This window comes from Penicilliopsis zonata (assembly GCF_001890105.1).
Source record: "Penicilliopsis zonata CBS 506.65 unplaced genomic scaffold ASPZOscaffold_7, whole genome shotgun sequence".
NCBI lineage: Eukaryota > Fungi > Ascomycota > Eurotiomycetes > Eurotiales > Aspergillaceae > Penicilliopsis > Penicilliopsis zonata.
The window spans coordinates 56131-68676 of NW_019208917.1; the positions used below are offsets into that span (position 1 = coordinate 56131).

A 12546-nucleotide genomic window follows, 5' to 3' on the forward strand; every position below is an offset into this window, starting at 1 on the left:
TTGTCCACCTTATTGGTGTCGTCAGTAGGATTACTCATCTTCTCTAGATATTGCACCGCCACAGCTCTGAGCCTTAGGCAGAAACCGATGCACCTTGTGGCTTTCCTTGGCGCTTGCACTGTTGTCCGACGATAGCTTCCACCGGCCGCCAACAGCTTCCTTTCCTCAGTATTCCGGGTCTGATTCTTCTCCATTATCTGACTGCACTTTACACATAAAGGAGGTATAGTTACCGCTCTCGAGTTGCCTACAACGAGTTTTCCTTTCCCCTCCCCCACGAACGTTAACGACCACGGCTTTAGAAAGCATTTGCTTGCTTTCGTTTCACCATGGCCCTTGATAACTACTATCGCAATAAGATCGAGAGCATGAAGCTCGAGATCATCCAGGGCCAAGCAGTTCTTCGAAGACTGGAAGCACAGAGAAATGATTACAACTCCAGGGTCCGCCTGCTGAGAGAGGAGTTGGGTCTGCTACAACAACCTGGCTCGTATGTTGGTGAGGTAGTGAAGGTCATGAGCACCAAGAAGGTCCTTGTCAAGGTTCATCCGGAAGGGAAATATGGTTAGTTTTGAATATATATTTTCTATGCCATCCAAGAGAAACCGTTAGAGATGGCTTGCTGACCTGCTTTGCGCATATAGTGGTCGATATTGCGGATGATGTTGACATCGCGAAGCTTACAGTTGGAAAGCGTGTCGCTCTACTCTCTGACTCTTACAAACTTGAGAAGATGCTGCCATCCTCTGTTGACCCCCTTGTCTCGCTTATGATGGTCGAGAAGGTCCCCGACAGCACGTACGACATGATCGGTGGTCTGGATCAGCAAATAAAGGAAATCAAAGAAGTGATCGAGCTCGGTCTCAAGCACCCTGAGCTTTTCGAGTCTTTGGGTATCGCACAACCAAAGGGTGTGCTCTTATACGGCCCGCCTGGTACTGGAAAGACACTGCTTGCACGGGCAGTCGCTCACCACACCGATACACGTTTCATCCGGGTCAGTGGATCGGAGTTAGTACAGAAGTACATTGGTGAGGGTAGCCGGATGGTGCGTGAGCTATTCGTCATGGCCCGAGAACATGCACCGAGCATTATCTTCATGGACGAGATCGACAGTATCGGGTCTAGCCGAATAGATTCGGCTGGCTCCGGTGATTCGGAAGTCCAACGTACTATGTTGGAATTGCTCAACCAACTTGACGGCTTTGAGCCTACACAAAATATCAAAATCATCATGGCCACAAACCGACTCGATATTCTTGACCCTGCTTTGCTGCGACCTGGCCGCATTGATAGGAAGATCGAATTCCCCCCGCCATCGTAAGGCCCCCAGCACTAAAAAAAACCCTCTCATCGCACGGAAACATACACTAACCTTTTTTTTTTTTTTTAAACAGGGTGGAAGCACGAGCGGACATTCTCCGAATTCACTCGCGTTCAATGAACTTGACTCGAGGCATCAACCTAACTAAGATCGCGGAGAAGATGAACGGTTGTTCTGGTGCTGAGCTCAAGGGTGTGTGCACGGAGGCAGGCATGTATGCTCTTCGTGAACGACGTGTACACGTAACCCAGGAGGATTTCGACTTGGCAACTGCCAAGATCCTCAACAAGCATGATGACAAGGAAGTGGCGCTTGGAAAGCTCTGGAAGTAAGGAGAGGGAATGTACGGACAACATGTACCATAAATATTCTCATCTCTGCACCATGCTCAATTCTATGGGATATGGCGAGATCTAAGCGGATTGACTAATGATCATTGTCTTACAATAGGTGAAAAGCCTACCTCTGTTATTAGGATAGGTATGCAGTTACTTTTGCCTATCCTACCACCGGTTACATTGAGAGATGTTCTCGAATAGATTTAACCTACTCATAGCAAATTTTTGAGTTCTACATAGGTACAAAGAAACAGACCCATTATTTATAGAGGCATAAATTCAAGGAGACATAAGGATCTACAGAGTACGGAGTACCCAATATGAACTTCTACAGTCCTCTGTACTACTTGACTTGCAGACCAACGCAATTGTGCATATTTCCAATCCCAATAGATCAATTGATTTTACTGTAAGAGCTTGGTTTTGACTTGAATGTAAAATAGTACGGAGTACATTGATCATAGCAATCTATGACCACCACATGGTATTGTTAGAATACACATTACCTTAGGCAGAAGTGGTCCGTCCACTTTAACTACCACACAATCTAGACCCACTGTTGGTTAGAATCTGATAATGGGTTCAAATAATAGCTAACTACTCCTCCGTATGTCGTAGTTGGTAGTCCGTACAGCGTTGTCAAGGAAGGAGTCTTCTGCCAAGAAAGATCTCCTATTGGGTTTCAGACAAAACATGCTAGTATTCAAGACTATTTTGGTTTGTAGGTGAACTAGCAACCTATATAGTTTGCAATGCCACTGCGGCCATGGTGATGCCCAGCCAATTTACCTTGATAGCCACACGTCGATCTCTGATGAGGTGGGTTGTATACTACATAGTATATGCATTGGCATGGAGTTCAAGGATGAGTAGAGCTGTATATGTTACCATCATAAGAGAAATGGTCAGTAGATCTGCCGCTGATAGTCCATCGCACTGGTTCTTGGCTGAAGACATGCGCTGGAAGGGGTAAGCAGCCAAGACTGTGAGGGTCGACAGGGCATCTGTGCACTAGCAATTACTCAAAAGATGTGAATCTTGATGGTGGTAAGACGGATATTGCCAAGAAGATCAAAACGGAGTGAGGACGGAGTACGGGGTACGGAGTAGAGTACTCCGTATTCGAGTCCGTAGACTCCGTCCAAGATGATATGGTCTCATGCGGTGCTCGGTGTAGTACTAGCTGGTGTGGTTGACGCGACTGATCAGGTGACTCTGGTACGACGCGTCACGCGTGTTCGTCGTCCTCGATAGTAGTTAACTATAGCATAATTATTGGGTTGCAGACCCCATATTTACTCCATATAGTCTGCGACTCTGCTGTAAGAGAGCCTCAATGTCTTAGGTATCTAAACTTCAGCATACTCCGTACTACTACTACATAATTCAGCTCAACTGGATCGGCATATCCCACAGAAGGCGCGGTTGACGTGGCTCGACTTTCTGGGTGGAACTTCACTGCCGGCGCGTGACCAGCCGATCGTACCAGGATCTCGGCGTTGGGGTGGGGTCACTCGGCCCTGGGTTCCATTCCCATCTTCTCCGAGTCTTGTCGCTGGCGGAGAACCCATCCAGTCTGCTTCCATGTAGTATGTAGTAGGGAAGACGACCTATCCCATGCCTGATTATTTAAATCACCTATGATGAGTTAATGTTGCATCAGACCCAAGTTGCCACCTCTTCCTTTCGCCAGTGAGGGAGGGAGGGGGTTCGCGTAGTGCCAGCCAAGCAAATAATGACTAAATGGCTGAATGATAGAAAATGGGTCCCGGTGAGCAGATCCTCTGTAGTCTGTCCCCAGGGTAGCACAGCAGGGCCTCTGTTTTGTCCAATCGCATGTGCTGAACTGGCATGCTCTCGCTCTGCCCTCCAAGCCCGCCCGTTTCGGACGGATACCCCGGACCTGCTCCTTTTGGCCCTTCCGTGCCTGGCTGGGCAGTACTCCACTTTGTTCTAGTCGCCGCTTATCGCGCGCCCACGGTGGGCAGTGGGCATGGGTAATTATGGTATCTGTATCCACTCGGCAACTTTTCAGTGTGCTCAGTGCTGTTTTTTGCTTTCTTTTTTTGCTTTTTTTTTTGGCAGTGCCCACCCGCTCACTACTCCAAAAGAAGCAGGGCATTCTTGCGTCTCCGAGAGGGGGAGGTCGCTGGTCGATTACGGCCGTGTTTCCCTGCCGTGTTTCCTGCCATTGTCACTACTAACCTACCTACCTAGCCTAGATGCTGCTCTTTAAGTAGCCAGCAGCTGCCCTTCGTTTCTTCTACATCACACCTCGACGGTACATTAACAATCTATAACCTAGTTCAACTATTTAATCCTATACCCGTCGGTTTTGTGTCGACAAGAAACCATGTCGACCGTTCTTCAGCCCACGACGATCGACCTGCTCGAGACCGAGCTTGTCAGGGCTCGCGATGCCCTTCACGAGATCCGGCCGATTGCTAGCCCGATAGTGCTGATGGGGGAGGAGATAACCGTGGGGGCAATGGCGGCATACCGACAGAGCCTCATGCAACAGTCTCCTGAGTTCTACGGTGCCCGTCAATTGACACCGAAGGACTTGGGCCTCGTGACGGTGGTTCGGGAAGTGCAGCCCGACTTCCCGGGTAACGAGCAGTTGCTGGGGCTGGAATCCGTTTGCACGGTGACTGCTGTCCCTTCTAGGCGGGCCACGCTGGTAGATGTGCTCTCGAACAACTTGATTCTCGACCGCATGGCACCGTATCTGTCTGTGGCCTCGCTGCTGAAGCTTGCCTCAACGTCGCGCTATCTCCGCTCTGTTATCTTGGAGACGCCTTACGTGTTCCGCCATCTCGATTTGACTCGATGCCGAGGTGCCCGGCTGCCCAACACCAGTTCTGTACACTCCGGTGGCCTACGGTGGTCCATGAACCGATCCTCAGACGAAGATATATGCGCACAACCCTTGAGGAACATCTTCACTGATCTGGGGCGAAGATCGATCCTGCAGGATGTCCGTACTCTGATTCTGGATGGTCTCTCGGTTCCCGCAAGTCTGGTTGCTGAGATTATCTTGTCAAATCGTTTCAACGTGTCCATTCTCTCTATTCGGGAATGTCTCAACCTAGATGAGCACAAGCTCATGCAAGTTCTCCAACTTGCGGTCCGGCCAGACCGGCCCAAGGGAACACCGCGTGTGAAGGGCATCTATCATTTTTCTCCCATCAATGTCGTTTGTGGCACAACACGCACCAGATATAGGGATTGGTGGGATTCACGGGTTAGCGCCTCTCGATGTGCCGGCCGAGTGTCGATCAGTAAGAGTCAACCGAGGGAAGAGTCCCGCGAGAACTTTTTCGATCTTCCACAGAACCAATGGTACCGACCCACTGGCAAGGTTTTCAAGCGCTCGATCGAAGATGGATGGGCTGAAACCATCCAAAAATGTGAAGGTATAATTGCTTTCGATGCTGTGCTTTGTCGCGGGCCGCGACATGACGCTGAGCGCTACGCTTCTATGACCGATGAAGATTTTCGAGCAGGGGAAGGCGGCCACCTTTTACCCCCGGCCATTGCAACCATTGCCCTTGGCCCCAAGGGCTGCGATCAATGTCACAGCTCACCGGAGGGGCCCGCTATCAGGGGACAGTCTCCAGATGAACAATTCCCTCTCCTTAACCCTCCGCCTATGCACTCTTCCACAATTGCCGCCGCGAAGCTCCCGACCCTGTCTGTCAGTGAACATCCGGTCTTGGTCGCCCGCTGTGCAGACTGTCTCACGGATCGCTGGTGCCAACGCTGCAACAAGTGGTTTTGTTCAGTTTGCCTGCCTCGGCCCGAAAGAAACACCGTGAATCTCACTGCCCATCAAACCGTGGTCAAGATGCCTCCTGAAGCTCGAGTCGGCCGCACTGCGCCCTCTGGAGATGGTAAAGTTAGTGTTCCAAACAAACAAACAAACATATATTCGATGGATGTCATGCGTATCTAACCGATCGAAATAGAATCTCAAACCGGGTGTTAGCAAGACTTGTTGGTATTGTGGGCCAACAGTAAGTTCTCACCTAACCTACTCCAAACAATGCAAGATAACTGATTGAATCGCTATAGTGTGCGAGCTGCAAGTTCGAGTGCCAACGCACCTGTGATGGTTGTGATTGTGATTATTGTACCGAACACAATTCCGGTTGCTCCTCGAGTATGGTAAGTTCGCCGTTCACTATTGGGAGAATTCTTGAGCAGATGAGCTTTAGGCTGACTTCGAGTATAGTGTGAGCACTGTAATTTCACGACCCGACGCCGCTTGAGGGGTATGTGAGCGTCTGATGCCAGACCACACACCCTTGGGAAATAACGCTTTTTTACGACCCGATATGACAACGACAATATAATATAGACTTATCATATAAGTCTGGGATGATCTCTACTACTTTATACATTACGGCTTAATAGTATCTTTAATACCCTCTATATAACTACTTATTAGCTAGCATAGCTAGATTACGAATCTCGGGAATCAATATACCTCTCTCCTCTTCAGTCACCTATACATACTACATGTCCTTGTTCAGTAAAGAATAGAGCTATCTACAAAATAGACATCGTCACATCAGACGGTTGTATCAGTTGTTTGCAATGGGGCTCGAGGAGATGGCGATAGGTCTAGAAAATACAGTAGTATGGGAGTTTGAAGCTTCATAGGGTTCTAAACCAGCTTTCTAATAATAACCGAATATGCCAAACAATATTCTCACTCTGTATATGACCATTAATGAGCGATTTCCGGAATGTTTTGGGTATACGTCGTTTTGCCATCGCCTTTCCGCAGGCGGCAAAAGACGCCCCTCCACAAAATAGTTATGGAGCAGCTTACAGATGCACAGTAGCTTCCAGAAGAATAGCCTTCTTCGTACCACTTATGGAGTACCATGCTTGAAAATCGGCTAGCACTAGGTTTAAAATGACCAAAGACCGATCTGTCTCTGCCATCGCTCTCTCAGACCCTTCTTTCATCCCACAATATGGCAAGGGTTGACGATTCTCTCAACTGGTCGTCCCGCCTGGTGGTCTCTCCTCCGTCGCGAACACCAAAGCTACCTGGCGATAAGATCATTCTCCCCCAGTCAGCCCTCGAACAGCTCCTCCAAGCTGCGCCCTTGCGCGAGGTTTCTCGTTCCCGGCCTCAAGCTTACACTCGTGGCTTTGACCCGTTCAATCCGCACACTTTTGCCGCGGAGGCGACAGCCCGTAATCAGCAATCGGACCGACAGCAGCAACTCCCCCACCCGCTTACTTTCCGCATTGTGAACCCTCGGAATGACCGTGTGGTGTACGCCGGCATCCGAGAGTTCTCTGCGGAAGAGAATGAGATCGGTCTCAGTCCCTTTCTGCGCGATGCGCTAGGGATCGAAGCTGAAAAGTACCCCGCAGAGATCGCCGACGGGGCGCAACATTTGCAGGATGAAATAATGGACTCGGATATGCCCATAGTAACAGGGACAACGACTCGATCTTCTTTAGATGTTACAGTCCATGCCAAGCAGCTCCCCAAGGGGACTTTTGTCCGGCTCCGCCCTCTCGAAGCCGGCTACGATCCAGAAGATTGGAAAGCACTGCTTGAACGGCACCTGAGAGAAAACTTTACGACCTTGACCAGGGGCGAGGTTCTAAGCATCCCTGGTAACCGTAATGAGTCCTTCAAATTTCTCGTTGACAAACTCAATCCGGACGGCGATGGTATCTGTGTTGTGGACACTGATCTGGAGGTTGATATCGAGGCGTTGACGGAGGAGCAGGCGAGGGAGACCTTGAAACGACATATTGAGAGTTCAACTCGTCGCCAGGGGCTGAAAGGACAGAGCTCCGTGGGTGGCCGCATCACACCCGGAGAGAATGTCGTGGGTCAAGTCACACCTGGAGAGTATGTTGACTATGAGCTTGAGAAGTGGACAGAGGGAACCGTCATCAGCGTCATATGTGAAGCAATCGAAGGCAATGAAGGTGACATTGATCTTTTTGTCAGTCCGTTTTCATCTCGTCAGCGAAATCGACCCAGGATTGACGAGCATGTCTTTGGGGCAATCTCGAGCAATTCGCCAAAACAGATTAGACTGGAGCCTACGAATATAGAACTGGAGGAAGCCGAAGCCTTATATATATCAGTTCATGCATTCTTGGGTCCTGAGACTACACCGTCTGCTTCCCTGCGATACAACCTGCGCGTTGTCACCAGCTCCCCTGACGTCCAACACGACGCAGAGGACGAACAAACTTCCCACGGCCCTGACGACGTTCAATGTAAGAACTGTCGACAGTGGGTACCTCAACGAGCATTAGTCCTCCATGAGAATTTCTGTTTCCGGAACAACGTCCACTGCCCGATGTGCGATAACGTATTTCAGAAACGATCCCCGGAATGGGAAAACCACTGGCACTGTCCCCATGATGACTTCTACGGCAGTGACCTTGCGAGCAAGAACAAGCATGATACCATCTTCCACAAGTCGTACCAATGCCCGAATTGCGAATTCGATGGCCAGGGTCTTCCCAGTCTTGCCAGGCACCGTACCACAACATGCCGGGGAAAGATCATCTTGTGCCAGTTCTGCCATCTCGCTGTCCCACAGAAGGGGGAGCTTGACCCCGACATGCACGATCCGGAGGTACTGCTTTCCGGGCTGACCCCGCACGAACTCGTGGACGGTGGCCGAACGACAGAATGTCACCTGTGCAGCAAGATCATCCGGCTGCGGGAGATGAAGACACACCTTCGACATCATAATCTCGAGCGCATCTCGCGGCCGCCGCCTCGTGTATGCGTGAATCAGAACTGCGCACGTACCGTCACGAGCCCCTCCAACGACTCCCTCGGTCTTTGTAGCATCTGTTTCGGCCCGCTATACGTCGACACCTATGATCCTGAACGGAAAGCGCTTCGCCGCCGCATCGAGCGACGCTATCTGTCGCAGATGATGGCCGGGTGCGGAAAACCATGGTGTCAGAACGAGTACTGCAAGACCGGGAATCAAAACAGGAAATCCACCAAACAACCTGCAGAGACGATGAGTGCCGCGGATATCCTTGCCAGGACACGTCCGTTGCTTGAGGCTATCACTTTTCAACAAGACGACGGTAACACGATGCCGAATAATACTGCCCCATTTTACCTTTGCACAGACCAGGCGAGCCAGCAGAGACGGATTCTCGCCGAGACGATCGCCTCAGAGAGCGAGGTTGCAGGCCCGAAAGCATACTCTGTTGAATGGTGCATTGCTGCCGTCGAAGCGGGCAGCGGAGATTTAGATCGAGCGAGGGATTGGCTGGCTAACTGGGCGCCTGCTAAGGGCGAGACGATGCAATCTTAACTCAATAGATACCTGACTTCCTAGATTTTGGCTCAATATATTCCATACTAACCATGCATTATTTATATACTTTTTTAGGATATGTGTAGTGTTGATGATCGTGCTAGTTATTAAATAGATATTTCTTTAAGATGATTGATCTGGTAGGTACAGTAACTAACTGCTCGCTTCGTCAAATTCATAGATAAGTCTATATAGCCCTAGCCAGAGCCCCATGTGCCAACCATTGATATTCACCATTCAAGACCCCAAGCCATAAGCCACAGCTCTTTTCTTTTCTTTTCTTTTTTTTTCAACAGGGTCAGGCACGCTTCAGGCCGCGCCGGTCTTTGCAGCCAGTGAACCGCTGCCTCTCGACGAGAAGATGCCCATGATTCCAAAGACGACATAAAACAAGGCCAGTGGGTAGGCGACTAGTCCACGCATGCCGCGCATTTGGGTGACGGCGCAGAACATGCCCGAGGAGCTGTACGTGCACCAGCCGACGGCTGCAGTCGTCACCAGATACCCGAACAGGGTATCCATGGGGATCAGGATGCCGACGAGACTGGTCAAGACAAGCGGGAGGAAGCAGTATCCGAGCACGCTGGCCGAGCGGGGGAACGTCAGGGTGGCCGAGAAATTGTCTGCTCCCGAGGCATTGGACACGGTGGGCTTGTGGTGCGGGTGGTAGTTGTTTGGGTCTGCGGCATTGGGGCCAGACCCGGGGTCAACGGTGGGCGACATCAGACTGAGGATTAAATGGAGGGCAACAGTCCCGAACACCGCCACCCCGTAGATGTATCCGTAGAACACCTTGCCAGAGAGGAGAAGGAAGGTGCCGTACAGAACGATGTAGAGTAGAGCGCCATACAGATCACTGTCGTCCATGAGATGCTGGTCGATCCGCGCAAAGGGATTCAAGACTGTTAACGTCTATCCATTGAAAAAGAAGTCAGCTGAATCCCGAAAGAAAGAAAAAATCTCACGTTAGTTGCTTCGTCTCCAGAGAACCTAACCCACCTTCGTCCGGATATGCTCAAAGTTGACACCCAACTCTTCTAAGAGCGGCGGCTCCCCATCGTATCCCTCCGTCCCAAATGCGGCCAACCAGCCTGTTCTTAGCCCACCTTGTTCTCCCATCCGTCCACTCACACCTCCGGCCATGGAACCGAACCCGCCATATCCAGCTCCAGGGTATGCCTGAGCGGGTTGGTTTGATGAGGCTCCGAAACCACCATACGAAGCTTGTGAGGGCGTTGTGTGCCCAGACACGGAAGAGTAAGACGACGGGAAGAATTGGAGGTTTTGAGCAGAAGGATGTCCCCCGTAGGGTTGTTGTTGTGGCGGGTAGTATTGGGCCATGAGGCCAGAGGTTGGATTGTGGGGGGGCCTCACGAGTGGAAGTCGAGATGGAGTGACAGAATTGTAATCAGTAATGAGGGTAGCCTTTTTCAGAGGAGAGTCTAATATGCGTTTATTAATTGTTTCAGGTGGGAGAAAAGGTTGAGAGAGAAGAATGTTCTTTCACTTGGTTATTGGAGATGGACAGCAAGGTTGACTTTCATGACAAATGTACTCTGTAAAGGGCTGCCTACTAAATAGGGTTTAGCGTGAGAGGCTGCCGCCTTTGAGCTGCCGCCTTAAAGCTATCAAACGTTTACCAAGTCACCACAAATAGGTTATATAGAGATAAAGACGCTATTGTTTATTAAAACAGATCAAACTACAGGCTTCTCTATGGAATAAAACTCATACATGTATCTACAGAAAGCTGATTCCAATTCCCAGTTGTAGACCCTTTCTGCTCTCCTCACCCTTCCGGATCACTAGTGGTAGAGAGAAGTTCAGCTCAAATCTGGCCACAGGGTGAGCGTAAACGAGACCTAAACCAGCTGCGACGCTTGGCAAGCCACTTCCTAGCTCGCGAACTGTCGAGATCATAGCGTCTTTGGCTTCTTCACTCGTGGTTGGAGTGCTCTTTTGTGCAGTGCGCAGGGGTAGCAAGCGCCCACCGTTGATAAAAGCTTGCAGTCGCAAGGGCTTATCAGCACCGACGCGCGGCAAAGGAAGGAGAAGGTTGGCACTTCCAGCAGCATAGACGTCACCTCCAAGGGCGTCAGAGCCTTCATGGGGACCAAGGCCGCACTGGCGGAAACCGCGAACATCTGTAGGTCCACCAAGAAGGAAGCGATCATTGATGCGAGAGGGCTTGGGTCTAGGGTCAGAGCCAAGGCCAAGAGGGTAGAGAATACCGGCACGGAACGCAGTAGTCAAACTGATACCGCTGTCACCCTTGATACCGGGAATTGGAATGGGCACGGCTCCCTGGGTTTCAATTTCGGACTTCCAAAACGAAACGTCTCCTCTCAAAGGTCCCCAACCAGCCACCTCATTGAAGAGCTTGGCATAATAGCCGCGAGAAGGAAGAAGGGGGTTGTCCCTCTGCTCGTTGACCCAGCTGTGGAACACACTGCTTTTCACGCTATCGCCCGCACTGGCTCGGACCGCAGGGGAGGCGTTCTCAGAGAGGCTGGTAACCTGTCGCCAAAAGCCATTGTAGCCAAGTTCGTGGCGCTGACCAGATTGAGTGAGCCATCTCAACTTCGTCCAGGCACCCTTAAGAACTTCCTCATGGCTAGCCCATGGCTTCTGCGTCGAACTTCCAATTCCGCCAAACTCCACACGGAAGTCAGGGTCACTAAAAATCGGTGATTCGAAGGCGGCCTGATAAGCCGACCTTGTCCTTGTTCCCAATGACGCATTTAGGTTCAATGTCTCTGCGCCGCCAAAGACATTCCGCCAGAGAAGGTTTCCGTATGCCGAACCCTCCGCATTGCCGAGGTCAGTTCCAGTCTTCAACAAAACACGAGACTTTTCCTTAACGGTCAAGAAGACATCGATGTTGGTTAATTTTCCCAAGCTATCAGCATCGGTTTTTTGATCCAGGAAAATGGAAATTGGCTGCTGGAAAATGTCTGGTGAGCGTCAGCAATCGATGCAGTCAAACTCCGTGCAATAAGAGTATACCAACCGAATCTGTTGAGCTTGTCCGCGCGTGCCGAAACTACCTGCAGAACTTCGGAGAGGGTGTAGGGCCTGTCCTTTGGACTCTCTAGCAGCGGATTAAATATCCGCTCCAAGAATCGTCTTGACGTGTGCGGGGTACCGACGACTTGGACTGACGAAATGGCGCATGGCAGAGTAGAGTTTTGGTCAATCTACCAAAATAGTGCGGTTAGTCGGGAGCTCTATGTACTTGTGCAATCAATGGCTTGAGCTTAGGACATGATGAAAACATACCAATTCACCAAGACGCGTCTGTGCTTTTTGATATATAGCGTTTACACGCTCATTGATAGCCTGTTGCTGCTCCTCTAGTACCTTCTGGTCGGTGCGGTTCTGCAGCCGCTCGAAGATCTAGGATGAAAATCTGTCAGTACCTCTCATTTCGCTGGTTTTCAAAAATAATATGACAGATATGCTATACATCTTCATCTTCGGAGGAAAGAGGAGTGGACATTGCGGCAGTGGCAATGGCCAATCTCGTAGTGGGCAAGCTGTCGTCGAGACGGTG

General features: G+C 50.5%; 3 protein-coding genes across 3 annotated transcripts; 2 read left to right on the forward strand and 1 right to left on the reverse strand.

Annotated features, from left to right (window-relative positions):
- Window positions 1-329: 329 nt before the first annotated feature.
- ASPZODRAFT_66605 (hypothetical protein) lies at window positions 330-1656 on the forward strand (the record flags this gene model as incomplete). Its single annotated transcript, XM_022729388.1, has 3 exons — window positions 330-564; window positions 645-1320; window positions 1398-1656. The coding sequence occupies 3 exons, from the start codon at window positions 330-332 to the stop codon at window positions 1654-1656; spliced, it is 1170 nt and encodes a 389-aa protein (XP_022580855.1).
- Window positions 1657-3809: 2153 nt separating this feature from the next.
- ASPZODRAFT_159302 (hypothetical protein) lies at window positions 3810-8990 on the forward strand (the record flags this gene model as incomplete). Its single annotated transcript, XM_022726396.1, has 5 exons — window positions 3810-5560; window positions 5631-5678; window positions 5737-5829; window positions 6735-7037; window positions 7086-8990. Exons 1-5 carry the CDS (start codon window positions 4016-4018, stop codon window positions 8988-8990), a joined length of 3894 nt encoding a protein of 1297 aa, XP_022580856.1. The 5' UTR covers window positions 3810-4015.
- Window positions 8991-9141: 151 nt separating this feature from the next.
- ASPZODRAFT_159304 (hypothetical protein) lies at window positions 9142-12534 on the reverse strand. Its single transcript, XM_022726397.1, has 6 exons — window positions 12460-12534; window positions 12273-12389; window positions 12004-12190; window positions 10738-11947; window positions 9993-10362; window positions 9142-9905 (listed from the first exon to the last, which is right to left on the reverse strand). Exons 1-6 carry the CDS (start codon window positions 12490-12492, stop codon window positions 9303-9305), a joined length of 2520 nt encoding a protein of 839 aa, XP_022580857.1. The 5' UTR covers window positions 12493-12534; the 3' UTR covers window positions 9142-9302.
- Window positions 12535-12546: the final 12 nt, after the last annotated feature.